The 25,281-nt window shown below is 43.1% G+C and overlaps 1 protein-coding gene across 1 annotated transcript in view; it reads right to left on the bottom strand.

Moving 5' to 3' along the window:
• Positions 1-2,418: 2,418 nt before the first annotated feature.
• Positions 2,419-25,281, bottom strand: part of LOC147012691 (otoferlin-like) — a 163,649-nt gene continuing 140,786 nt past the window's right edge. Inside the window, exons 38-47 of the mRNA XM_085853778.1 lie at positions 21,735-21,862; positions 21,445-21,615; positions 21,092-21,252; positions 20,313-20,458; positions 18,880-18,968; positions 18,489-18,587; positions 14,004-14,245; positions 10,485-10,663; positions 7,708-7,808; positions 2,419-2,988 (exon numbers count right to left, since the gene is read on the bottom strand). Of these exons, the coding sequence (XP_085709904.1) occupies positions 2,808-2,988; positions 7,708-7,808; positions 10,485-10,663; positions 14,004-14,245; positions 18,489-18,587; positions 18,880-18,968; positions 20,313-20,458; positions 21,092-21,252; positions 21,445-21,615; positions 21,735-21,862 (1,497 nt within the window). The 3' untranslated portion in view covers positions 2,419-2,807. The remainder of the gene's footprint in view (positions 2,989-7,707; positions 7,809-10,484; positions 10,664-14,003; positions 14,246-18,488; positions 18,588-18,879; positions 18,969-20,312; positions 20,459-21,091; positions 21,253-21,444; positions 21,616-21,734; positions 21,863-25,281) is intronic.

The raw sequence follows: 25,281 nt of genomic DNA on the forward strand, positions 1-25,281 counted from the left end.
AAGGTCTGATGGGTCGAAGGGATCTTCGTGGCATCAAGAGTCTCTGGGGTCATAAAGGGGTCTTAAGTGTTTAAAGGGTATTATAATGGGCTAAAGGGGTCGATGGGCAAAAGAGCATATGGTCTTAAATTGTCCGAAGGGTCTTAAAAAGTCTATAGGTCTGAAAAGTGTTGAAAGGGCCAAAGAAGAATGTCGCAAACGTGTCAAAATAGGTATGAAGGGGACAAAAGGATGTAAAGGTCTAAGGGGTCTCAACAGCATAATTGGGTCTAAAGGGTGTAAAGGAGTAATAACGGGCCAAATGACCTCGTCATGACCGTTTCGAACCCCCCAGTCAGGTGCATCATGGTTAGAAATCTGATCTTATAAAGTTCTGTTGTGATTTAACATTGGGAGTTCAAAGCAGGAAGTTCACAAACAACCAAATAGCAAAACAACTTACCTTATTGCGAAGTGATTGTTGGAGGTTTATAAGTTGGTACATGGCGTGTTGGAGATGGCAACATGTGGGTTGTGTGGCAGGAATTGTATACTGTATATAATTGTATACCCTAGTTTATAATGGTACATCTGTCTCTCACGTCATAAGGACTCCAAATCTCGTTTATTCACCCTTCTGACTTGGATCATTGAATGCGTGGCCGATCTGGCTTTCATCTAATGTATTTGTTAGATCCTCATGGAGGATCTCTAAGTCTTACTCATGTTGTTGTTCTTCATCTTCTTCTTGTGGACTTTTTTGTTTCACAGCCTACAGTTTTCATCGAAACTTCCTGAAACTTGGCATATATATGTGAAAATACCCTGCGCAGACAGTAACCATCTCCGATTTTGAAAATTCCTCCTATAAAAAAGTTATGACGTCAAAATATCTCCGCTAATGGAAATCGCCTAAAAAATTATCTCCGAAACTAGGCAAACTTTTTGAATTCTGTTTGCGGGAATCGAATGGGGGCATTAGCAGAGATGAATTACTGCACATATGATACATCATGATGACGTCATATCAATTTTTATGACGTCATTCCTATTTTTTGACTTTTTGTTTCACAGCCCAGAGTTTTCATCGAAACTTCCTGAAACTTGCCATGTATATGCAGAAAGCCCACGCGCAGGCAGTAACCATCTCCGATTTTGGAAATTCTTCCGAGAAAAAAAGTTGATGTCATAATATCACCGCTAATGGAAATCGCCTATACCATTATCTCTGAAACTCGGCAAGCTGTTTGAATTTTGTTTGCGGGAATCAAGCCGGGCATTAGCACAGATAATTAGTCGCAAACCTGATACATCACAATGACGTCATATTCGTTTTTATGACATCATCAAGAGGACGAGGATCTTAGCTCATTTGAACTTGTTTAATTTGTAGTGACTTGTAATTTTCAAACTACAGCCTATGGAAATTTATAACGGCCTCAGTTAAAAAACGTGCCAATTGTCCCGATCACCCAAGATCATCATGATGAAATAAAATGACATATTCAAAATCTGCTTTGTTCGAAAATCGGAACGCAAGATCAAATCTATATCCCAACTTTCTAAACAAACATATGGGTAAAGGGATCAAAATCGCTTGGTTTCGACTCCAGGATGTATATTTGGAGGTGAATATTCGGTGAAGTTAACTAAGATGGAAATGTTTTTTTTTATACAAACTATTTTTCACCCTTGGGAGTTTTGTTGTTCGATGAGCTGTGACATTTGCTTCAAAATCAATGTTTTGGTTGTGTTTGTACTCTTTTTGGTTTTTGAATGATTAGTGCATTTGAGAGGTCACGTGACTCCTTTTCAGATCTTACCGATCATGGTAACATCTTCACAGTTATTTTTCACATTCAATACCATCTTTGGCGATTGGAGTTCACCATCTCACCAATTATACAGGTATCCGTCCAGGTTGAAATCCGAAAAAAATTGGTTTTTAAAAATTTATTTAAATAAAGCATTGTTTATGAGGATCTCCCCTTGCTGAGATTGTGACAGGTGGTGGCTCGTGGGTTTATAAGTTATGAATTTTGAGAAAATAACTGTTTAAACCCCCTATTTAGGTGCATCGTGGTAAAAAAAAAATGTTATCCTATAAAGTTTTGTGGTGATTAACCTTGGGAGCTCAGAGGAGTCGCATCATGAATAAACAAACAAACAATTCGATATATATATATATATATATATATATATATATATATATATATATATATATATATATATATATATATATATATATATATATATATATATATATATATATATATATATATATGACACTTGAATAGTTTTAAACAACAACAAAAACAACCTTTTCTTTTTCACAATGAACAGACTTGTTGACTTGCAAATAGCTTTACTTGATTTTCTTTTTGTGGTTTTCTCAAATAGTTCACAATTCAAATGAACTTTGAAACACGTCATGAGATATTAATTGTGCATTTGTGATGTGTTTATTTGCAACAAGTATATGCAAAACAAATCAAACGAGGGCTTCAGAAATGAGATACTGTGCAGCCAAGGACGAGCAGAGCAGCATTGGAGATCCTTTTGATCAATCAATCAATCAATCAGTTACAAATATAATGGATGATACAAGACATCATTGGTGTGATTATGCTTTGTTGGCTGCTTGTTGTACCAGTAATTGTCTTGTCAAGGGGACTAAAACCGAGTCAGACACTTATTATTAGAGGGAGATGAAAGCTACTTGTTGAAGAATCTGTTGAGTGGATATTTTGAGCGCTGCTGGGATTTCATTTCAAAAGGGTAAAGGTGTGTCGAACCATTGCATGGCAAAGGAACGAGTTAGTGGCTAATTATGCCCCTAGCATCTTCTTCACAATGTATCCTGGCATGTTGTAGAGGAAGAGTGCAAGCATGGCAAGGAGAAGCAATGCCAGGACAATCTTCACAATGAGCCATTTGTAGCGATGGCAGATGAGGTAACGGATGGAACGCAGTGGTGTCAGGAACCACATGAAGGAAGTGTCAGGCCGACTGAAGAAAGATGAAGGGAAAACGATGAGATGCAGGGAGACATGCATAGACTTGTATTGGAGACAAAAAAACAAAAACTGCATTGTATTGGAGCACTGTGGGATGGGGATCTCAAATCTACTTTACCAAATGTAAAATAGTTATTGACACTTGAACATCACCACCAAGAATGTGAGTGAAACTGACATTCAGATTTTGGACAGGACTTCTTGAAATCACACTACGACGACAGATTAATCAACTCAAATGACATCATTTTAGACGCAAGTTTAAAAACTCCCCGTCAGGTTTTGGAGCCATTCATGACGTGCGGCGTCAACACCTCAAGAATACCCCTTACCCTGAAGGTCATTAACTGTATAGATTCTCCCAAGATGAGCATTATTTCCAAAAATAGAATTGCGTATCTATAGATTCGGAGCAGGATGGCCAACCTCATGTATAGGTGTAGTGAAGTTGCCTTGAGTGATCTGATAAACTGTGGCCTGAAATAGCTAACACACTCCTCCAACCTGATGCCCAGTGGGAGCTTTTCAACACAAAGGATAAGGTGCTGTGTACTCTCCAAAATAAACTGAAAGATTTGGCAGTGCCCATTTTGCTCAGACTTGTATCACTACTACCACTTTGACTAATCCGCATGCCCAGCGAAGGGGCGTAACAACACCCTTGGGGGTTGACCCTTTTGCACTCAGTTTCCTTTGGGACAGGGGGAATGCAAGGTCATGGGAGGAATTTTTTAATTTTTAGCCATGGTGCCGGTGATAGCTCGCTTACTCTTTGCGAAGGACACAATGGGATCTTTAATGTACACCAACTAATGCTGGCAGATGGGATGCCAACTTTAACGTCCATACTTGAATCATGACTAGTTTAAAAGGCCCAATGATTCTTATTGCCATACATGATTTTATTTTTCCATCAAATAATTTGCATTCGATTACTTTTGTGGCCTCTTGATCTGTGTCGTTCTGTCGCTTTCCGTCGATGGTCTGGTCAGGTCAAGTATGGGAGCATGCGCCGGATCAGCGCGTCACTGCATCCACTTTCCACTGGTAATTCAGGGGCCTCCGTCTGACCATCCCCGAGGCAGATGTCTGGCCCATCCTCATCTCCTTAAATTGCGGATTAACCTGGTGCAACCACGAGGAATGTGGCCGGTCCATTGGCTTACTCCACTCATGAGGATCCATCGCTGAGCAGGATCAGCGACAAGAAAATGGGCCGCATGTCCATACAGCCGCAGCTGATGCTCACAGACTATGCAGGTAACAAATCTCATTTCAGTCACTCTCAGCAGCCGCTCGTTGGACACAAAGTCCGACCAGCGATTGACTAGGATTCTCCGAAGAGACCTGGTGCCAAAGGATTTAAGTCTCCATCTCAGATCCCTGGTCAGAGTCCAAGTCTCACATCCGCAGAGAAAGACTGGAAGCACCACAGATCTGAAGACTTGGACTTTCGTCCTCCTGCACATGTACCGACAATGCCACACCCCATGATCCAGTGAATCCATGACTCTCCAGGCCCGACCCAGACGTCTATTGACCTCTGACTCACAGCCAGCCGAGACATAAAATATCACTGCTAAGGTAAGTGAATCTCTCCGTGACCTAACATCCTCACCACAAACAGGTGCAGACAAGATAGCAGCATCCAATAACTCAGAAATGGTAGCCACATCTCACATCACTCTGAGTACCAGAGTATAGTTCAGATATCAGAGTGATCAGATTTGATGGCACCCCACAAAAACCAAGAATCCTCCAGAGGGCATCCCGACTCACTGAAATGAACGCTTTGTTCAAGCAGCCCCGGCCGAAACTCTCGTCTGCGTTCGGTGAAGTCCCCAAGAGCAAGGATACGGTCAATCGTTGATCTCTTTGGTGCAAAGCCTGACTGCTCTGTGTGCTGGTGCTCAAGCAGAAGGTGGCGAACCCTATCAAGCATTATCCGAGCAAAGCCCTTGCCCAGCACTGAGAGCAGCGTCACCCCTCGGTAGTTGTTGAAGTCCTGCGATCATCCTTCCTTTCCACAGAAGGGCAACAAGACCCCTCTTCCAGTTATTTGGGATGATGCCTGTGTTCTAGGCAGAGCACAGAACTGCATGCAACGACACGAGTGCAGCATTTCCATCAGCTTTGAGAAGTTCATCACAGATGCCACAGATTCCTGTAGCTTTACTCCATTTCAACTGGTTTACCACAGCCTGTGTTTCCACAAATGAAGAAGGATCACAGGTGATTTGAGGGTCAGCAATAGGGATAGTAACACCCCTGACATCCAACTCAACAGCTGGTCGGTCAGCCTTGTGCGTCCGATCAAAGTAAACAGCCCAGCGGGCCTTCATGTCGGACTCATTTGGCAAGAGCCCACCACCCTCCGCTCTAACTTCAGTCCACCGAATGATGGGCTTGGAGGAATGCAATACATGAATTCCCCTGAAAGCAGGACGAGAATCACTTGACCACACATACCATTTTATGCCTCAACTCGCTGAATAGCTCAGCTCTGCCATTAAGCCTGGCCCTGTGACTCTGGTCAATGGTATCCATTGTCCCATGAGAGACGTAAATCTTCTTTGCCCTACGGTGAGTTCCAAGACATCCACCGGCAACATCAAGGATGGTGGTGTTGAAGGCGCTCCACAACTCTTCAGGATTTACCAAAGCACACAGATCTCCCCCCCCCCTCAAATCCACACACAACCTGTGAGTAAACTCCTCAGCTACCCTCTCATCCTTGAGGTTGCCCACATCCAGCCGAGGCTGGGATGATGCCATTCTCCCGGATTTAAGTTGGAACTTCAGAGTTGCTAAAACAAGCCTGTCGTTGGTATTGAGGAACTGAGCACTCCAGTAGACCCTGCAGTTCTGGATCATCCTCCAGCAACTATCAATGAGCACATGGTCAATCTCCTTAGCCACATCACCAGCATTGGAATATCAAGTGCAGCGATGAGCCTGTGGGCGCTGAAACCATGAACCAGCCACCCTCAGTCCACGACTTCTTTGAAAGTCAAGGAACTTAGTGCTGTTCTGGTTCACAGTTTCAGACCTATGGCAACCAACACACACCTCATAATGATCCCTATCAGTTCCAGTCGATGCATTAAAATCCCCCAAGACTCGAAGAGTATCTCGCCTGGGGCACTGATGAATCACAGACTCGAGCGCAGCAAAAAATGCATCCTTCACGGTGAGATCCCTCGCCTCAGTCTGAGCATATACAGAGACCAGGGAAATAACGACACCCAAGGAGTGAAGAATCCTTCGTCTCATAATACGCCCGTTGACCGGTGTTACCTCAATTATCATGAGAGTCAGCTTATTGGACACAGCTACAGCAACTCCTTAGACATGGTAACTATCAGAGCAACCAGACCAATAGTTGGTGTAACCACCCACCATGATCTCGCCACTATTCGGTCTCCGATCCTCAGAGAGAGCTGCAATACCGATGTTCAAACGCTTGAGCTCAGATGACAACAGACACTGGTGATCATCATCTCTTAGGGATAGGACATTCCAGGCACCCACCCAAAGGGACCTCCTCAGGTTAAACCAAGGAGACTGCCATCTGCTGGATGACACCTCAGTACCACTCTTCCACACACCACCGCAATCTGACCCAGGATGTTTACCCCGTGCTTTTCCTCCTATCATCAAGGAATGGGGGTCTCCAAGGCTTTGCCCCAATCCCATCATCCAGTGAGCTGTCCTGTAAAGGGCAGCAGCACAGGAAGTACTCCCACGAAGTAGGTTTTCAGTTTTCTTTGCATTTGTGGGTTTTGCGGAATGGAGTGTTTTGCGGTGGTCGGAGTACAAATCCTGCTACCAACCTCCTAAAAAGGCTTGGTCGATTACTAGAAACACGAAAGTCAATGGTGCTCAACTCGAAGAGCCGCTCGGTAGGATACGATTCCCACAAATAGCACGAAGCCTTATGGGGGCGTGCCGTGAATGCAAGGCCTATCAAAAACATACTAAACTCCTCCACTGGATACTGTCAAGCAAGACCTGCCATCACTAGCTCCCAAAAGCATAAGCTCATTGGTTGAATAAACTACAACCTGCTGCCGATGCATCAACCATTGGAAACAGCCAGATGCACAAGCTGCGAGACTCCTGAAAGTGTGGTTGAAAATGAAGAAATCGTGGCCTCATGTTGGCAATCCTGCTCCCAGTCGATACACAGCATTAGAATCCAAATCCTGACAACTGCTGACTTCACCTGGATTGTAATGCACAACCTCTGAGATTCATGGCAAGTGTTGTCATCATCAGGCCACCAACCAATGTAAGCTGAGCAAACACGCTATTAAATTGGCAAAACGCTCTTCAAGTAGATTTGAATCGATTTACCAAAAGTGGAAATAATTTCCATGGGAATTCTGTCTGCTCAAAGTGGGAAAACATATTGTTGCTGGAAATACCCTCCTTGTGATCACTGCACCCAAGCGCAGCAGCTGAGGATGTATGGATGTATGGATGGGTGGGTGTACCGTAGCACATGTATAGCTTACCAGTTACACGATCACTGCACTGTTTGTAATGGGATAGCTTATCCCTCTCGTTTTGGACTTCAGCTGATCTGGTTTGTTTGTTGGTACTTCATGTCAATAATTACCAACAAAACTTTAGGGTATGGTTGATTCACCTTGGAGTGCAGATACATTTAAGTAAGATGTGCTCATCTAACGAAGACACCGTGACTTACTTCGGCTTCTCCAAAGGGTCTGGTTCATTGCGGCCGAGGCCTGCGGGACTTTTCTCCGCCTCTTCCACTGTTAGAAGGTGCATTTCGGCTTCAACCTTACCCTGAAAAAGAGCAAAGCAAACAACTTAAACAACATAGGTGCAGAGGGCATGTTATGACTGGTGCTGCGATTTCATTTAGTGTATATTCAACGTTTAAAGCACTTTATTAGTTCATTAATTTTGAAATATTTTCTTCATTCCGTCTCCATTGTTGTTTCATATTCACTAAGGCTCATGGAGGAGCCTGTGCACCATTATGAAGTGTCAGTATCTTATTATAATGGGGCAAATTTATATGGTTCTGTGTGTGTGACCAAAACGACTTCTTTTCTTTAACAAATTCTACCATGTTGTTCATTTATATAGAGCTAACCAAAGAAACACATTCGTGACTTACCTGTATTAATCGGTGCTAATTTTTTTTGTAACTTTGACTTGATTAATAGAGATCGAGATCGAGATATGGGAAAAAGCATCCCCAGCAGCATCCACACCGTCCTCCCTCCAGCATTCCTCCATCCCCCCCCCCACAACTCCCGATCCCCCATCACCCCCCTAATCCATACCCACCATTCCCTCCCATTCCCTCACTCCCAGAGTATGCAAGTATGGTCAAAGATGCCTATGCCTCTGCAGCGATGTGCGGTGAGGTGCGCAACGCGTGCCAATCCACACGAGTATTAACAATTATTAAGACATACAAGCTTAGTGTTGGTTTGGCGGTTAAGGTGGCTGACTTAAGATCCTAGGGTGAGTTTCAGCCCCTGTCTCATCCATTAAATAACACCAGGTGGGTTGAGTCAGCCTGTCATCCTTCCAAGTTCGGCAAAATGAGTACCAGCTTACTTGGAACAGGGGGCACCACATCAGTGACACACCCAAGCTCCCAGCAATGATGTAACCAGCAGCGAACAGGCTGCATATGAAATAATAATAAAAAGATATACGAGACAATTGACTTGACATGAGATTTGAATCTGGGATTCCAGTGTCATGAGCTATAGGAATGCCCAACAGGGCATCCCACTGTGACGCAATCCGAGATCAATTTGAACTGGGGATCCAGGCCTTCATTTCAGGTCAAAACAAGATAAAAGGTATAAAAATAGGACTGCGTGTCCTGAGGCTCACCTGGATCAGAAGCAACAGTCAGTCAGTCAAACCCCCGCAGACCCTATTAGACCCTCATTTTAAAAAGTTTTTTTTTCATGTCATGAACAAACTTTAGTACATCATGGGTGATGAAAATTGTGGTCAAGTTTCATTGAAATTGTGTGTGTAGTTTCGGAGAAGAGAGTAAATATCTATTTTGGGAGGATCAACCCCCCCCCCCAACCCAGTAGATCCTCTTAATGAGTACAGATTTGGATGCGGTCAATAAACCTTCGTTGGGCATCAGATATGAAGCTAGTGGCCAAGTCTCATCAAGATTGTGTGTTTGGTTCAAGCGATAATGACCGAAGTATTTACGGACTTGCTGACTCACTCACTCACCTATGGAGTGGAGTTAAAACAAACAAAATATTATGAGCCAAATATTTTAAATGTAGATAGTTGTCTCCTCGTGTTCATCCTGTATCAATCAGTCTAATTTCTTCTGCTGGAAACACCTGCTTCCTCCGGGAGCGAAATAGGGCATCAATACCCCACCCATTCGGCAGGGATCAGTGGTTAAACCACTTCTATTGGACACGTACAGGTGAAAATTGTGAGTCATCTCCTCAGATTGGTCCAGACGTTTAATTATTCGATAGTGATGAGACGTAAACACATACACACGTACACGCGTCGAGAATTGCCATTTTTTATTTCGTCGGATGGTGTTTTCTATTCAGAAACAAAATATCAATGTCTGTGATTTACCAAGCTGTTCTTCCCTGAACACAATAAGAAAACAAGAAAAAATCCACGAGAACATATCGGGCCCAACACATTTTTGAAATATCATGCTATATATATATATATATCGTTTTTGGCCCAATCTCTCAATGGTGAAGAATCACTTTAACAATTAAATAATTCTCGTATCCAGATCCGGATTTGGATTTTCACCAAAATCTAATCAGTTCGTCCTCGTCACACCGGTGTGTGACAACCTGTCCACAAAATTTCATCCAGATCCGTCCACTACTTTTTGAGATATCCTGTACACAAACAAATAAGACGACGTCTTGCAGAGTACGACACTTGCAAAATCTATAAAACAAAATTTGACCTCAAGAATAATTGGTGGTTGAATTCAATGACCAAATATGCAACAACTCTTCAGATTTCAAGTGAATCAAATGAAAATTGACAATTTTAGAAATTCAGCCGATGTTGACCTTTTGGTACGTGTTGATATCAAAAATATTTGGTTGTTTGAATTCAGTGACATGAAATATATATCCTCTTCAAATTTCAAGTCAATCGGATAAAAATTGAGGAAATTTGAAACAATGGGTTCAACAATGGGTTAACACCCTTTGTTTCGCTGTTCTCGGTTGAGTGTGTGTGTGTGTGTGGTTTGGGGGATGGAGGAGGGGGTGGTGGTGAGGGTTTGGGTTTATCTGAGAGGAGTGGTGGTGGTGGTGGTATGTGTGTGTGTATGTGGATGTTGTGTATGATTTGGGGGGGGAGAGGTGTGACGGGTGTGTTTGTGTGAGAGAGGGGGGGGAGTGGGAGGGGTTGTGTATGTATGTGGAGGGAGGGGGAGGGGGTAAGATAGGTTACTATTTGACGTGTACACCGTTTTACCGTGAGTTCCAGCTCATCATTGTCATTGCGAGCTGCAAAAGGCCACCAGCCCTTGATGCGTTTCTGTTTGAAAATGGAGATGACGGGGATAGACCCATCTGTTTTCAACATCTCCAGGGAGCACAGCTTTGAGGTCTTGGCTCCTCGTGGGAAGCGGTTCAGGTCGAGTTCAATCGCTCCTGAAAAGGGGGGAAAAAAACGAACGGTCAACTCTCTTGTTTATTTGCACACACAAGAAACACTTATCCGCTCACTTTGGTAGAAATGGCAAGTCCAACACATTTCCCCTCCCCCCCCCACACCATGACATCACAATGGGGACCACCAACAGGTATGCAAAGTTTGGTGGAGATTGACCCAGCACTGTTTTTTCCTATGATTTTCAGATGAACACACACACACACACACACACACACACACACACACACACACACACACACACACACACACACACACACACACACACACACACACACACACACACACACACGGAATTGCCTTTTTTGATTTAGTAAGACTTGAGAACCAGTGATTGGTTCATATAATATTACTTGGTTGAAATTTTTTTTGAGCAGCAATGATGAACTTGCATTGATTGAACCTTTAGACTGATGTGAAGGTCGAGCAACAAGTTTTTTTTATGACGTTTAAAGTGCACTGAACTTGAATCTATGACTTCTTTAATCCCTTCAATTATTCCCACATTTTTGGCATCTTTCATTAACTGGCTGGTCAAGCCTGACGTTCAAATCAAGGTGATTTCGTGTCAGGAATTTGGAATGTGTCCATGGTGCCGGTGATAGCTCGCCTACCCGTCATATAGGGACCAGTGGGATCTTTCACATCCACTAACCACTGCTGGCAGATGTGATGCCCATCCGAACTTTACAGATACAACTTACAGATCCGAGAAAGCATCTCAAAATGCAAAGCACGTCAGCACCCACTTTGTACTCAATCAAAACTTGACGTAAACAACAGTTAAAACAAAAATGTAAAATTCATCAATTGGTGTTCTCCATTATTCTCATAATAATAAGGGTTTGTTGAAAATTTGATGACAAAACCTCAAATGGTAAAAACGTTCTACCCTGGACAGACAGACAGGGACGCTCAAATGGTAAATGTCAGGTGTGGATGTCAGGTGCGACTATTGATTGGCCACATATGGTCCATATTTGAACATTTGATTCATTTAAATATTCGGTAATTGCATTAATCAGTTTCTGGATTCAAACCAGTGTCACCAGTTGTGTCCTTGCTGTCTTAAAATGCATTTTACGCAAGCCGACATGGCTCCTGCCCTTTCCATAAACAAACTTGCAGCAGGCAACTGTTATGAATTCCAGCCCTTGAAACCTCAAAAGCTGTTTATGAATATGTGCCAGCTTTGTCTCGCAGCCCGCTTACAACCGTGGGAGAATTGTTAGATTGCCAAACTTCCCCTAGGGTGTAGGGGGGGGGGGAGCCCACTTGCACCTTTGTTTCCTGCTTTGTCTTGCTTTTCTCCGCCTAGGAATAGGTTTTTATATATGAAAGTTTTGTAGTGTGACTTTTAGTGTGGTACAGGGTCTGACTGCTGTGGTTGGTCCCTGTGCCACCTCCGCTCGCAAGTGCTGTGCTGCTTCAATAAACCGCATATTCGCGAATCTTCTGTTGACTCCGCTCAATTCTTGGCCGGGATTGAAGGGTTTTCATCGCAGTAAATAAATAAATAAACACGCGTAGCAGACAGGCGAATGAGGGCTATTTGCACTTAGTGTGAATTTGCCCTTTCACATTTTGACCCGATATTTAATTATTTTCTCCATATTCTCAAAATAAAGTTTGTTGAAAAATTTGATGACAAGAGGTCAAGCGGAAAACAAAGGTTATGCCCTGGACAGGGACGCGCACACGCGCACACACGCACGCACGCAAAGCCCTGTCTCCCACTGCGCGGATGGATGGGCCAGAAGAGCACTGTTTATTTTTAAACAACATGATGGATATTTGACTTTTAGAAAAATCCTGTGTAATAATGATCCTTGAATCTCATTTGGGAGTGAGTTCGAGATGTGGATTTCTAAGAATATCTTTTTCATGGAGAGGATTGCAATTTAATCACAAACTAAATCTACTCAAACCAAACTCCCTCTGCAAGGTCACCTGTTAATTAAAGCCCATCGTTATTTTGGGGACAATATTTATCCGTCTCTCAGGAGGGAGCCCGAGGAGAAAAACCAATTTTTTACAAGTACATAATAGAAAGAAGGAAGAGAGGGAAAAATCTCGAAAGAAGCATTTTACTCTCAGGAAAATATTACATAAAGAAGGCCAGGAGGGGGTGGGGGTTGAATTTAAAAAAAACGAAGGAAGGCAAGGAGGTGTGGGAGGGTGTTGGAGAAAGTGAAGGGTAGGAGAGCTTCCAAGGATGGAGAGGAGGAGAGGAGGAGGAGGAGAAGAAAAGGGGTTTAAAATGTTGCTCGGGTCCAGTACAAGGTCGGTTTACCTCGTTAACTTTGCCTTTACCAAGGTTATTGGAATCTCCCATGATGAAACTCAGTCGATGGATTCATCACTTTGCCATCACAGACAGGTCGGTGGTGTCTTTGTCTTCTATCATATCCTTTCAGGTCTTGCATCCTCTGCTCTTTCCATGCTTGCCCCCCCCCCACCCAGGTTTCTGGAGGGTGCACATCGTCAACCTAAATCCAGGATCACTGGTCACCTCCATTCGTTCGTTCCTCTTTTTACACACCTGTGGAACCAACTTTCACATTCTTTTCAATCTCATTCTTCTCTCCAGGGCTTCAAGACAGCTGTTCACCACCATTTCAGATAATCTCCAATCCAAAACCACGATCGTTTCTACCCCCGTTGACCCCTCAAACACCTACCCCGCACCCCCAAGACCACCTCTTTCCAAATTTCCAGTTTTTCCTTCCTGAGAGCTTGCTTGTCCACCTTGTGCATCCTCACATTGTGCAACCATTGTTTGTTCAAGTCTCCCTCTACTTTGTCCTTCAACCCTCCTGTTGGTGTCTCCCCCTCCCCCCACACCTCTCTCTACTGTTCCTTTTGTTCTGTTGCATCCTGATCTGCTCAGTGAACTAGGACTAGTTCTTCCATGAGCCTTGACTCTGTTCTGGATTAAAAAAAACCTGAACCACCCCCACCACCTTCCATCCCTCTGAACAATCAACAAGGATCATCATTAAAAAAAAACATTTAAAATGGTCTGCTATCTTTCCGATCCCCCCCCCCCCCCGAAGATATCCTTCACAAATATGTGAGAGTATTCTTGCTGAGGGGATACCCACATGGCATTGAATATTATATACAGGATACAGTAACACCTCTCGTCCTTGAAACTGACTCTATCAGAAGGTTTCCTGTTAGAAAGGTTGAAGATACCTTATTTTCCACAACTGCATGCATGCAAATGGGACATCCAGCTTCAAGTAAAATGAAGAAGGTTACCTGCGCTCTCACATAAAACCTCGCTTTGATGGCATGATACGGAGGTTGTGCACTCACCGAGGAAATCGTCAGCAGAGAAATGGTCTGCATCCCAGACCTGCAGCATGAGTCGTGCGGGAATCTTGTACTCGGTCTCATCCCATGAGAACACAAACTCTTTCTTGGAGATCACGATCTTCTCCTCAGCCACGAGGTAATCAAACGGGTAAACAAAACGCCAGTTGAAATTACCTTCACCTGTTACGGAGTTGTAATGGACATCAGTATCCTGCTTGTCCTCCTGTTGTCCCTTTAACCACCTGGAAAGAGAGGGATGCAAGCAAGGTGAACGGCAAAGGTTCGCACTTGGAGGACGCTTGGTAACAATACTGAACAAAACGATGTCCTTGCTTTTGAGTCATGGCTAACCATATATGTAGTGCTTTTGTTCAACATTAAAATTTAGTGGGAAAATGCATGGAACAAGATTAGTAAGTTATAAACGCAATGCCAGCAAATGTCCTTCTTCCCTGTTGGCAACTGTGACCAACAACTCTCGCTCACTGATCACAACTGGCGATATCAATAAGAACTACAATGAAGTTGATGTCGCGCCATCACAAATCCCCAGCGTCCCACCTTAAGCAAAGTTGAAAGATAGCAAAGAGTTCCACCAGGAATGACCTTTTATCAAATTTTGAGTTAATTTTTTTTTCCCCATTTTGACCCCTGCGACCCTAAGTCCCCACCCCCGGGGAATCAACCAGGAGCCAAATAAGTCGTTACATATTTCATGCATCCCCCAATGTTTATTGCAAAGTCTCATTAAAAATGTTTAAAAATGTTCCCATAAATGCATTTTTTGTATTTGACCTTTTGACCCCACCTACGAGACCTTTTGACCCCACCTATGAAGTTTACTACCAAGTTTGGTGAATTTCTGCATAACGGTTTAAGAAGAGATAGTGTGACGGTTGGAGAAACAGACAGATTGGGGGCCAATTACAATACCCCTCCCCCCACTTTTTTTCAAACTTAGTGGGGGATAAAGATTCCTTTCTTGTTAAAGTAAAACAATATAATTAAGCAAAGGTTGCAAAGCAATATCAAGGGTTTACTACCGTAGGGAATTTAAACAACTAGAAAAAGGTAGCAGCACGTGCAGCAAAGATCCCACAGGTCACCCAAGCCAATTGGACTATGCTACTGTTTTTTCCCCTTCATGGGGAATCAAGTCCTGATCCCTCAGCACATGCAGCTCCCATATGAGCACACAGTTCATGAAGATTGCATCTCAGGTTGAGATCTCAAATACTGTTGTTTTGTCCATAGTCCACTCGTGTCTTTGGAATTCATGGGACAATGATATCTCCCACTGTCCCTGTCCTCAACGTCATACATGAACAGGCTCCTCTATGAGCCTTATACACCAGACAAAGCCCCTGATGTAAAGTTTTTTCTTTACTCCAGACTGATAATATGAAACTTCACAAGTTATAAAAGAATCTTTCATGAGATCAACATATGTGGTCCAGGAGAGGGCGCTGAGAGGTTACAAAATGATGCATCGAATGCTTTACAAAAAAAAAAAACCCAAAAAACAACAGCACTCAACATCATTATCCTTTAATTAACTGACCATTGAAATGCTGCGAAAGTAGCAAAAAATAACGAGATATCTGTTATCACAAAGCGATTGCCAAGGGGAAGCTTCTTGGGATGATGGGAAGCCCATCATCCAAAGATGGCCATATTATTTTCAGACTGCCATATGATCTTGACCTTCAACATTTAGGGATAGAGTGTAAATTAAGAAAATGTGTCCCCATCTACAATCCATCAATAATACTCAACATCATGAAAATCGGAGGAAAGTTATTGAAGTTATGATGAAAAAGGTGTTTTTAGTTCATTAGGTCAAAGACAGCAAACAAATATCAGGTGCACAACTTCAGAGCAGGTACACTATTATGATCCAAGAACATCTTGGAAGGCCAAGCGGTCTTAAAGGTTCCATAAAGTGCCAGTTGAGTGAAGCGATGATAAAAAACGAGTTATTTTTTCAGACTGCGATTTGATCTTGACCTTTAACCCAGAGGTGTGCGTTATAAATTAACCGTAAATGTATCTTGATCTGGGCTATCTGGAGGGGGCAATTTCGTTCTGATCGGACAAACGTTAGTCGAGTTATGGTGAAAAATGTTACAATGTCTATGATTATCGGTCATGACCTTAAAAGTGAGGTCAAGCTCAAAAAAATGTCAACCCCTGGCATACTTTCTATTCCCATTATTGATGCAAAATAATTTCATTCTGAAAGTCCCATTGACTTTGAGATAGAGCTCTGACTGGCAGAAAAAAAAGAAAGAAAAAACAAGCAAAAACTAGAAGGGGACTCTTCGAAGTTGCAACGGTTTCCAGATATGCTTCTGCCCACATGATTACATCATTGCACATACTTGTACCAACTTTGCTTCAAATCCCTGAAACCAGATTCAAAATATTAAATAATTCTGGCTGCCAGACCATGTGTCCAATCAGTTGAAATTTAAAACATATTAATTCCCATGACTCCTCGATCATAATTGTGAAGTTTTACGTCGATTGATGAAGCAGTTCAAGAGAAATATATATATATTTTAAGATTTTCATTCAATCCAATTCAATCCAATCCAAGGTTTGGGAAACGTGATTGAAGTTTTCCCTCAATCTGTCAAGCTGTTCTCGAGAAAGTGATTTTTAAAGGTTTTCGGGTAAATACAATATGGCTGCCAAACCATGTGACCGATGATGTCATCGGGAGAGAACCTTTCGTTCCTTATGCATAGGCTATCGTAATTGCAAAGTTTCCCCTCAATCTGTTCAGCCGTTTCGAAGAAGAAGATTTTTGAAGGTTTTTATGTAAAAAAAAACAAAATATGGCTGCTGAACCACATGAAATGACCCTCAAAAATGTTCATGCTGATTGGATAAGGTGTTTGACATATGCAATGATAACGTCAAAGCGAAGCCACCTATGACATCATCAAAAAAACTCACACTTCTTTCCCATGGGGAGCACGTCACACGTGCCAAGTTTCAAATTTTTCCGTGGAGCGATTTCAGCGACACAGAGGTCCAAAGTTTTTTCTTTTTTCAAACATGGCTGCCACACCACGTGACCTATGTTGTCATAATTATCATTAAAATATTCTCCATGAGTAATCGCACCAATGGTGAAAATTTGCTGTCGAACGGACAAGCCGTTGCAGAGAAAACAGAGAAAATTAGCACGGACGGAGGACAACCCGAAAACATAATTCCTCTGCACACTTCATCCGCGGAGGCATAGAAATGATCTAAATTCTAAACGGTGGTTTAGTACTCCTTGGCGTCTAAGAAACTCTGTGATACCATTAAAATTGGGGGCACAAATTGTACAAATAAACCCTACAACAGCAATAACCCTCCTCCTATCCGATATGGAGAGGATTAGTTAATAAAATTTGCAAAAGTGATGCGATGACTGGTTGTTAAACTCCGTTAGGCAGTATTTGAGGATATCAACATCTCCACTGAAAAAGTTTCTTGCAACTTGATGCAGATCTGTTGTACATCTTGGAAGCTTTTGTGTTGAATTTAAAGTTATGTTCATGTCTTTTTATTACAGGCCATCTCTTTCACTTGTTTCAGCATTAAATCATGAACTGAAGAAATTGACTTGCTACATAAATGTGTTACCCTTACAAAAATGTTCAAATGAGGGTGGGAGGGATGTGAGATTTGTTCCGGGTGTCGATGATAACTAGCCTACTCTTTGCAAAAGACAGGACGTGGGATCTTGAACATAACCAACGACCAGTGCTGTCAGATCGGTCCACCTGCATACTGTCCTTCTGATGGACAACAAACAATGATGTGTCGCCCCACATGCAAAACACCATGGTGACACTTTATAGTTGGGTTTAGTATCCCACCTTGGCTAGACAGCTCAAAGGTAATTGTGCAGACCAAGTTTTTGAAGAGTTGGGCTATTTTGCTGACACCCTGGTTAAATTAAAACTCCCTACGTGAGTCAAACACAATAACAACCGAGAAGGGCACTCGGTAGAGCACATAGCGCTGCCACGCAATGCCTGATCCAGTCGAACATATCGGGCCCAATAAATTTTGGAGATATCGTGCGATATAACATTTTTGGCTCTATCTCTCAATGGTGAAGAATCACTTAAAAAAATTCAAGTAGCCGGAACTGGATCTTCACCACAACTGAACCAGTTCGTCCTTGTCACATGCCCAAACTTGTCCACCGAATTTCATTCAAATCCATCCACAACCTTTTGAGACATCCTGCACAAAAACAAACACAACCAAACAGACAGACAAACAAAGAAGGGTGAAAACATAACTGCCTTCCACCTTCGGTGGCAGAGGTACTCAAGGCACTCTCTTGTATATAACTGCTGTGTCAGTGAATGATGAGTCTCAAAACAAGTGATCAAATCTGTGGAATGAAAAAGTAAAATTACTGTATTAAATAAAGTAATTTTCCAGTGTTTGCACGATTGCACAACATTGTCCTACCCTCGAACGAAAATATCTGAAGACTTTTCGCCGGTCAGCAAAGAATCATCTTCTAATATGACGTCATCTGTATTCCAGATTATGATGCGTAGCTCCAGGCTGTTACACGGACAAAAACATGAGGAAACAGCTTGAATTTAATTTACAGCACTTATTTACTTCTGGATGAACAAACATCGGGCATATCATTCATTCGCCAAGGAACGGCTATGAAATGACTAAGTTGTATTCAACGCATAGAGAGGTATGTGTAGTGTATATAAAGTCACAGAAAAGAAGAAATCATAGAAATAAACTGTTGACTGTATTTGAGTATTCATGTTGTGTTCCTTGTTGTCGAGTTGAAAGTTTTAAGAAACTTCATGGAAGTGCCGACAAAGGCCAAGCAGACCTCTTTGGCTTTCGTGGTGAGATGTCTAAAGGGGGTCCAGGTTTGGGCACATCAGCTGGAAAGAGGTCCACCCACATCTCAATGCGGCCCTGCAGAAAATCACAAGCAGGTCTGCACAACATATTCAAACAGGTTCAACCACATCTCAACAGGGTCAGGCAGAACATCTCAAACTAGGTCAGGCAGAACATCTTCAAACAGGTTCAACCACATCATCACAACAGGGTCAGGCAGAACATCGCAACAGGGTCAGGCAGAACATCTTCAAACAGGTTCAACCACATCATCACAACAGGGTCAGGCAGAACATCTGAACAGGGTCAGGCAGAACATCTTCAAACAGGTTCAACCACATCATCACAACAGGGTCAGGCAGAACTCTCAACAGGGTCAGGCAGAACATCTTCAAACAGGTTCAACCACATCATCACAACAGGGTCAGGCAGAACATCTTCAAACAGGTTCAACCACATCATCACAACAGGGTCAGGCAGAACATCGCAACAGGGTCAGGCAGAACATCTTCAAACAGGTTCAACCACATCGCAACAGGGTCAGGCAGAACATCTCAACAGGGTCAGGCAGAACATCTTCAAACAGGTTCAACCACATCATCACAACAGGGTCAGGCAGAACATCGCAACAGGGTCAGGCAGAACATCTTCAAACAGGTTCAACCACATCGCAACAGGGTCAGGCAGAACATCTCAAACTGGGTCAGGCAGAACATTGCAACAGGGTCAGGCAGAACATCTTCAAACAGGTTCAACCACATCATCACAACAGGGTCAGGCAGAACATCGCAACAGGGTCAGGCAGAATATCTTCAAACAGGTTCAACCACATCGAAACAGGGTCAGGCAGAACATCTTCAAACAGGTTCAACCACATCATCACAACAGGGTCAGGCAGAACATCTCAAACTGGGTCAGGCAGAACATCTTCAAACAGGTTCAACCACATCTCAACAGGATCAGGCAGAACATATCCAACAGATCCGTGTATGCCTCGACATGGTCCAGTATAACTTTGAAACAAAAAACGTGACGTTGGCTGTGATATAGGGAATGTTAAAAACTAAAATAAAACCTGCACCAATTTTCATAATCAAACAAAGTTCAACATCAACTTTGACAACATCTGTGCGTATATTTTCACCGTGCTTGTAAATACTAGATCAAACTTATTGGTAAACGTCACAGGCACCAGATTTCTGAACCTACGTTAAACATTCAATTTCTGTGAATTCAAAACAAATTCAGACACATTAAATGAATACATGAATAAGTTTGAATCACTTACATATTATGCAGTTAGAACAGAGCGTTAAACTGATTAATTACACAAAGAGCAGAGAAAATAATTTTGATGTATGTTTAGCTCTGGAAGCAATCTATCAGTAATGTGGAGGACCCTCAGCTCATGGACCTTACCTGTTCCATGCCTGGCTTTTCGAGATGCAACAAGGGTCTTGTTTCAATGTGTTCGGGCACGAGTTTGAACCCTGTGGGCAGCAGCCCCTCTTCCCAGTGCTGTAGAGCCACCAGTGCAACATGCTCATCCGTCTGCTTCTTCTGACCTGCCACCAGCCAAGTGGCACAATGTGTTCACCATTTCACCGAGTTTACTCTGCTAGTCCCAAATGGCCAAACCTTGCAAACCAACCTCAAAACAAGAACTCTCATCACACAGGCAAGGAGGATACTCGAGTCGAGACGTATGTGCATTCGCCTCTGAGCTGTCTTGGCCCAGGGTTTGAGGTTTGAATCTCGGCCCAGCTATAAACAGTCACCCTGGTGTTTTGCAGATTGGTTGATTCCTCATTGTGCATGCCGTGGACATTAACCCCACTCAGATGGGCCTTAATTTGGGCATCCTATTTTATGGGATTGGTTAGTGGACTTAAAGATCTCGTGGTGTTCTTTGCGAAGAGTAGGTGAGCTACCACCAGCACCACCAACAAATGACAAATTCCTACACTCTCAGTCGAGTATCCTGCGTCAGAGTGGCGATCCATCCAGGATTGCAACTCTAGTCAATAAATTACTCCTGCAGAACCATTGCTCTGTATGGAGTGTGGTGCACAACAACAACAACAACAACAACAACAACAACAACAAAAACATTGTCACACAAACAGTTTAGAACCAAATCAAATTTGCATTCTGCAGCCAGGGCAGATCTTGCAGAGGTTATGTTTATGCAATTGTACCATTTTCATCGTCAATCTCAGTGGCGCCGGTGTAGACACGATTACCGACACGCACCCGACCCTCTGGCCCATACTGTGGTGGTTCCAGCTTGGCCTCTTTGCAGAGCTTGGCCAGGATCTGCGTGGGCTTCATTGAGTCTCGCCATATGTTGTAACCATTTCTATGATGGAACACGCGTCCTCATTTCACTCGAGTTTCTCTTTGAATACATGCTGGTGGGATATTTCTACAAGCACATTTCAACACAGAAGGACATCCAAGTGGCTCATCATAGCCAGTGTGTTCAAGCCATAAACATCTCAGTGTTTGTACTTAATTGAATCCATCTCAATGTCCATGTAGAACAGCTCACATGCTATAGTGCTTTGAGAGGCCACAGGTAGCCCTGTGTTTGCTGTACAAACGGTTCTCTAAGTCAATCTTGGTCTCCCCGATGAGGTCATCTGTGCCCACCAGATCCCAGTCGTAAATGGCCACAGTCAACATGGAGTCCATGGGGAACGTCGCCTCGATATCAAAGGACCTGACCCAAGACGAGATGTAATTGTGTCAGCTTTTAGCAGAAAGAGTAATTTAGCTTTTTTATGTATTGATGCAAAAAATCTTGATGGAAACAAGATTCAATTACAAAAAAGCACTTACTTGCCAAACACAGGGTTGAGCTGTTTCGAAATGTAGTTGTCCTTGTCTTTTATCTCATGCTTGCCCAGTCTAATGACAATGTAAGGATCTGCCTTCCCATTCACGTCAGCAGGGTGCAAGTCATTCGCCTGAAAGGATTAACATTTATTGAAAGGACAAAATCAGAACTCTGCTTACATTGTCAGATGATAGAATCAGATGTATGGCAATGCCACTTTGAGTCTGAAGCACAGAGGGAAAAATAAATTCACTTCCAATGATCCCATCTTTCTTTACAAGCTCATAATTTCACAGAGCCATAGTGGAGGTCACAGATCAGGAAGAGTCGATATACATTTGATGCAAATGGAGAATTTGGCAAAACTTCCAATTTCAAGACAAGGTAGAATGTGATCATTAACGTTCACAATGTAGACGTGACAAAGGGCTGACACAACACCTCTAAATCGTGGCATGCTTCAAGATGCCGTGCCTCTGGTAGCAATGCACCAAACTGCAGATTTAGTCAAATACGATTCTGACAATCGCCTGCTATATTCAAATAAAAGAAATAATAATCTCTGAACATTCTTCACTCAAAACTTTTGTCAATAAATAATTTTGGTACTGAACAAAACTGCTATCATTTCGATGTTTGAGAGGGGCATTAAAACTTGTTTCTGAATGAGATGCTCAAAGGTACAAGGAATGCCAACATTTCAATAAGACTAGCAAGTTGCCTGTGTCTGCATGAGATTCTAAACAGGGTAGGGATAGGGGGGGGGGAAATGCAAATGGTGTCTTCTGTCATCGAGCTGGCAAACTGGGAGCAAAAATTAACATTTATTGCCACATCTGATGCAATTTAAATACTCTAATGACGGTGTGGCGCTCCATGTGAAACTGTTTGTTCGATATACAGTATGTAGCTTTTTGATGCCGAGGATCCATAATAAAAAATAGGTCACTCTTTGATGTCACGATGTCACCAGATATGCTTCCCCCCCTCCCCCCACATAATTACATCATTATAATACTTGTACCAAGTTTCATTTAAACCCCTGAACCCAGATTCAGAATATTAAATAATTCTGACTGTCAGACCATGCGCCTGATCAGGTTGAAATTTAAAACATATATTCTCCATGACGACTAGATCATAATTTTGACGTTTCACATCGATTGATGAAGCGGTTCAAGAGTAAAAAAATTAAAAAGTTTTTCATTCAATCTAATATGGCTGCCAGACCATGTGACCTATTCTGATTCATGCACACTCTTCATCAGAATTGTGTGTGTAGCTTCTTAGAATAAAGCAAATCCATGTTTTAGGGGCAAATCCACTTGTAGACCCCTTACACTCTGTTTTTTTTTTTGTAAAAATGTGAACAAACGGGAAATTACAGGTGATGAAGGTTGTGGTCAAGTTTCATTGAACTTGTGCGTGTAGTTTCAGAGAAAAAAGCAAATACATTTTTTTTTGAGGGGGGGGGACAACCTCTACATATACCCCTTTAGACCCTGATTTTTTTTTTTTTAATGTAGTGAACAATCTTTGGTACATCACGGGTGTTGAAGGTGGTGGTCAAGTTTCATTGGAATTGTGCGTGTCGCTTCTGAGAAGAAAGCAAATACCTCTTTGGGGGTGGGGGGGGGGGAACTCCCCATAAACTCCCTCCATAGACTCCTTCAGACCCATATTTTTTTAATGCCGTGAATAAACTTTGGTACCACTGCACAGTTGTTGAAGGTTGTGGCCAAGTTCCCCTCATGGGTGATGAAGGTTGTGGTCAAGTTTCATCAGAATTGAATGTGTAGTTTCTGAGAAGAAAGTAAATACATATTTTGGGGTGAAACCCCGCAGACCCCCATAGGAGGTTTCGCGAGGTTGATTTTCTAAGGTTTCGCAAGGTGCTCTACAGGGAATCAAAACAAATCTGGTGAAAAATGGACGTTTTAAAATAAAGTTATACTGTTTGCGTGGACCACGAACTAATGTACCACGTGACACGTGCACAGACGAGCAGGCAAGATGTCAGATTATCTACAATGTGTATATCACAGATGACAAGGCTATGTTCCTTCCTTCTCCACATCAACCAACCATCCATTGGGACCATACTCTGTGCACAACGTTGGTGCTGCCAAAGCAGTCTCCTTGGCTATTGGGCACAATCCTGGACGGGTTGCCACTCCGACACACTATACCAGCATGCTGGCAATCATTTTGGCGACCTCAGAAGGATTACAGGCCGAGTTAACCCCACCTGGTATTAATTCAACAGCTAAGCAGGATTTGAACTCAGGACCATAGAATCCCAAGCCCACCATCCTAACCATTAAGCCAACACCAAGTATACTATTAAGCTAACATCTTCTCCATAGATACACAAGAAAATGTGAAATTTCCAAAGCATTAAACGTAATCTTTTTCTCCTGTTTGGAGAATTATATTGAGTGAACAAAAAATTTCGGAAAGTGTCAAAATTAACCAGCTTCCTTGAGCAGGTCAGGTGAGGTATGGGAGCATGTGCCAGAACAGCGCGTCGCTGCATCCACTTTCCGCCGGTACTCCAGGTGCCTCTGTCTGGCCATCCCCCAGGCAGATGCCAGGCCCATCCCCATCTCCTTGAGATGATGGTCAACCTGCTGCAACCACAAGGCACGTGGTCGGCCCACTGGCCTCCTCCACTCATGAGACTCCCTCGCTGAGAGAATCTGGTGAGCAGGATCAGCGTCAGGAAAACGAGCCACATGTCTGTACAGCCGCAACTGACGCTCACGGACTATGCAGGTAACAAATCTCATCCGAGTCTCTCTCAGCAACCGCTCGTTGGACACAAAATCCGACCAGCGATAGCCAAGGATTCTCCAAAGAGACCTGGTACCAAAGGAATTAAGTCTCCGTCTCAGATCCTTGGTCAGAGTCCAAGTCTCGCATCCATAGAGCAAGACTGGAAGTACCAAGGACCTGAAAACTCGGACTTTCATCCTCCCGCACAGGTACCGGCAGCGCCACACCCCATGATCCAGTGAATCCATGACTCCCCAGGCCCGACCCAGACGTCTATTGACCTTTGACTCGCAGCCAGCAGAGACATGAATATCACTGCCAAGGTAAGTGAATCTCTCCACGACCTCAACATCCTCACCACAAACAGACACAGACAGGACAGCAGCATCCAAGATGTCAACGAAAGCCTGGATCTTAGTTTTGACCCAAGAAACCCGTAATCCCAGCGGCTCCGACTCCTCATTCAGCACCTCGAGGGCCCCCAAAAGGATATCCAAAGTCTCCGCAAAGATGACTGCATCATCTGCAAAATCAAGGTCCGAGATCTTGACATTCCCAAACGATGCACCGCAGCTTGATCTCTCCGACATCCTCCCTAAAATCCAGTCCATACAAGTGCTGAAAAGTCTGGGGGCCAGTACACACCCTTGACGAACTCCAGTACCAACTGGAAATAAGTCAGAGATGGTACCACCACACTTCACAGCACTCTCAGTACCAGAGTAGAGTTCAGACATCAGATTGATCAGGTTTGGTGGCACCCCACGAAGACCA

The sequence above is a fragment of the Eptatretus burgeri genome, chromosome 14, assembly GCF_056783735.1.
Source record: "Eptatretus burgeri isolate ZD-2024b chromosome 14, Ebu_testis_v1, whole genome shotgun sequence".
In the NCBI taxonomy this organism is placed as follows: domain Eukaryota; kingdom Metazoa; phylum Chordata; class Myxini; order Myxiniformes; family Myxinidae; genus Eptatretus; species Eptatretus burgeri.